Source organism: Myotis davidii, unplaced genomic scaffold, assembly GCF_000327345.1.
Source record: "Myotis davidii unplaced genomic scaffold, ASM32734v1 scaffold169, whole genome shotgun sequence".
Taxonomy (NCBI): Eukaryota; Metazoa; Chordata; class Mammalia; order Chiroptera; family Vespertilionidae; genus Myotis; species Myotis davidii.
In genome coordinates this window covers 2,094,034-2,094,743 of record NW_006383005.1, presented here as the reverse complement: position 1 = coordinate 2,094,743, position 710 = coordinate 2,094,034, and the positions used below count along the sequence as shown (strand labels likewise).

Sequence of the window (710 nt, the reverse complement as noted above, 5' to 3'; positions counted from 1 at the left end):
AAGCGCAAGTCGGTGCGCACCATCGCCGTGGTCCTGGCGGTTTTCGCCCTCTGCTTCCTGCCTTTCCACGTCACCCGAACCCTCTACTACTCCTTCCGCTCGCTGGACCTCAGCTGCCACACCCTCAACGCCATCAACATGGCTTACAAGATCACCCGGCCGCTGGCCAGTGCCAACAGTTGCCTTGACCCCGTGCTCTACTTCCTGGCTGGGCAGAGGCTTGTGCGCTTTGCCCGGGACTCCAAGCCACCCACGAATCCCACTCCTACTGCCCAGGCTAACCGCAGGCTGGACCTGCGCAAGTTTCATAGAACTGACCCCAAGGCAGAAGACGGGTCGGCCAGCAGCGAGATCTCCAGCAGGCAGTCCCCGTTGGCTGGTGGTGGGAACACTAAGGACATCAGACTGTGAGGCCTAAACCCCTCCGGCCTGTGCAAGCTTGTATGGGGGACTCTGTAGGGGCTATGACTTGCTCAAATGAGGTGGTCTCCCCAGATGTGGATCATCATGACTCATGCTGATGGTCAAGGGAGCCGTGACCCCAGCACTCTGTCACTCGGCAGGGGCTCCGGACACTGTGGTCCAGCGAGCTCAACAGTCCCCCTCAGCCCCATCACCATTTGTATGTGTCAATTGGGGAATAAGGTTTCAAGAACGAAAGGGTTCCAGGCCTGACTCACCCACAAAAATAGGTGGCCGTGCCTGCCAAG

The 710-nt window shown here is 59.2% G+C and overlaps 1 protein-coding gene across 1 annotated transcript in view; it reads left to right on the top strand.

The window, feature by feature from the left end:
* The window catches only part of P2RY2 (purinergic receptor P2Y2), a 10,096-nt gene extending 9,392 nt beyond the window's left edge, over positions 1-704 (top strand). Inside the window, exon 5 of the mRNA XM_006777972.2 lies at positions 4-704. Within this exon, the coding sequence (XP_006778035.1) occupies positions 4-411 (408 nt within the window). The 3' untranslated portion in view covers positions 412-704. The remainder of the gene's footprint in view (positions 1-3) is intronic.
* Positions 705-710: the final 6 nt, after the last annotated feature.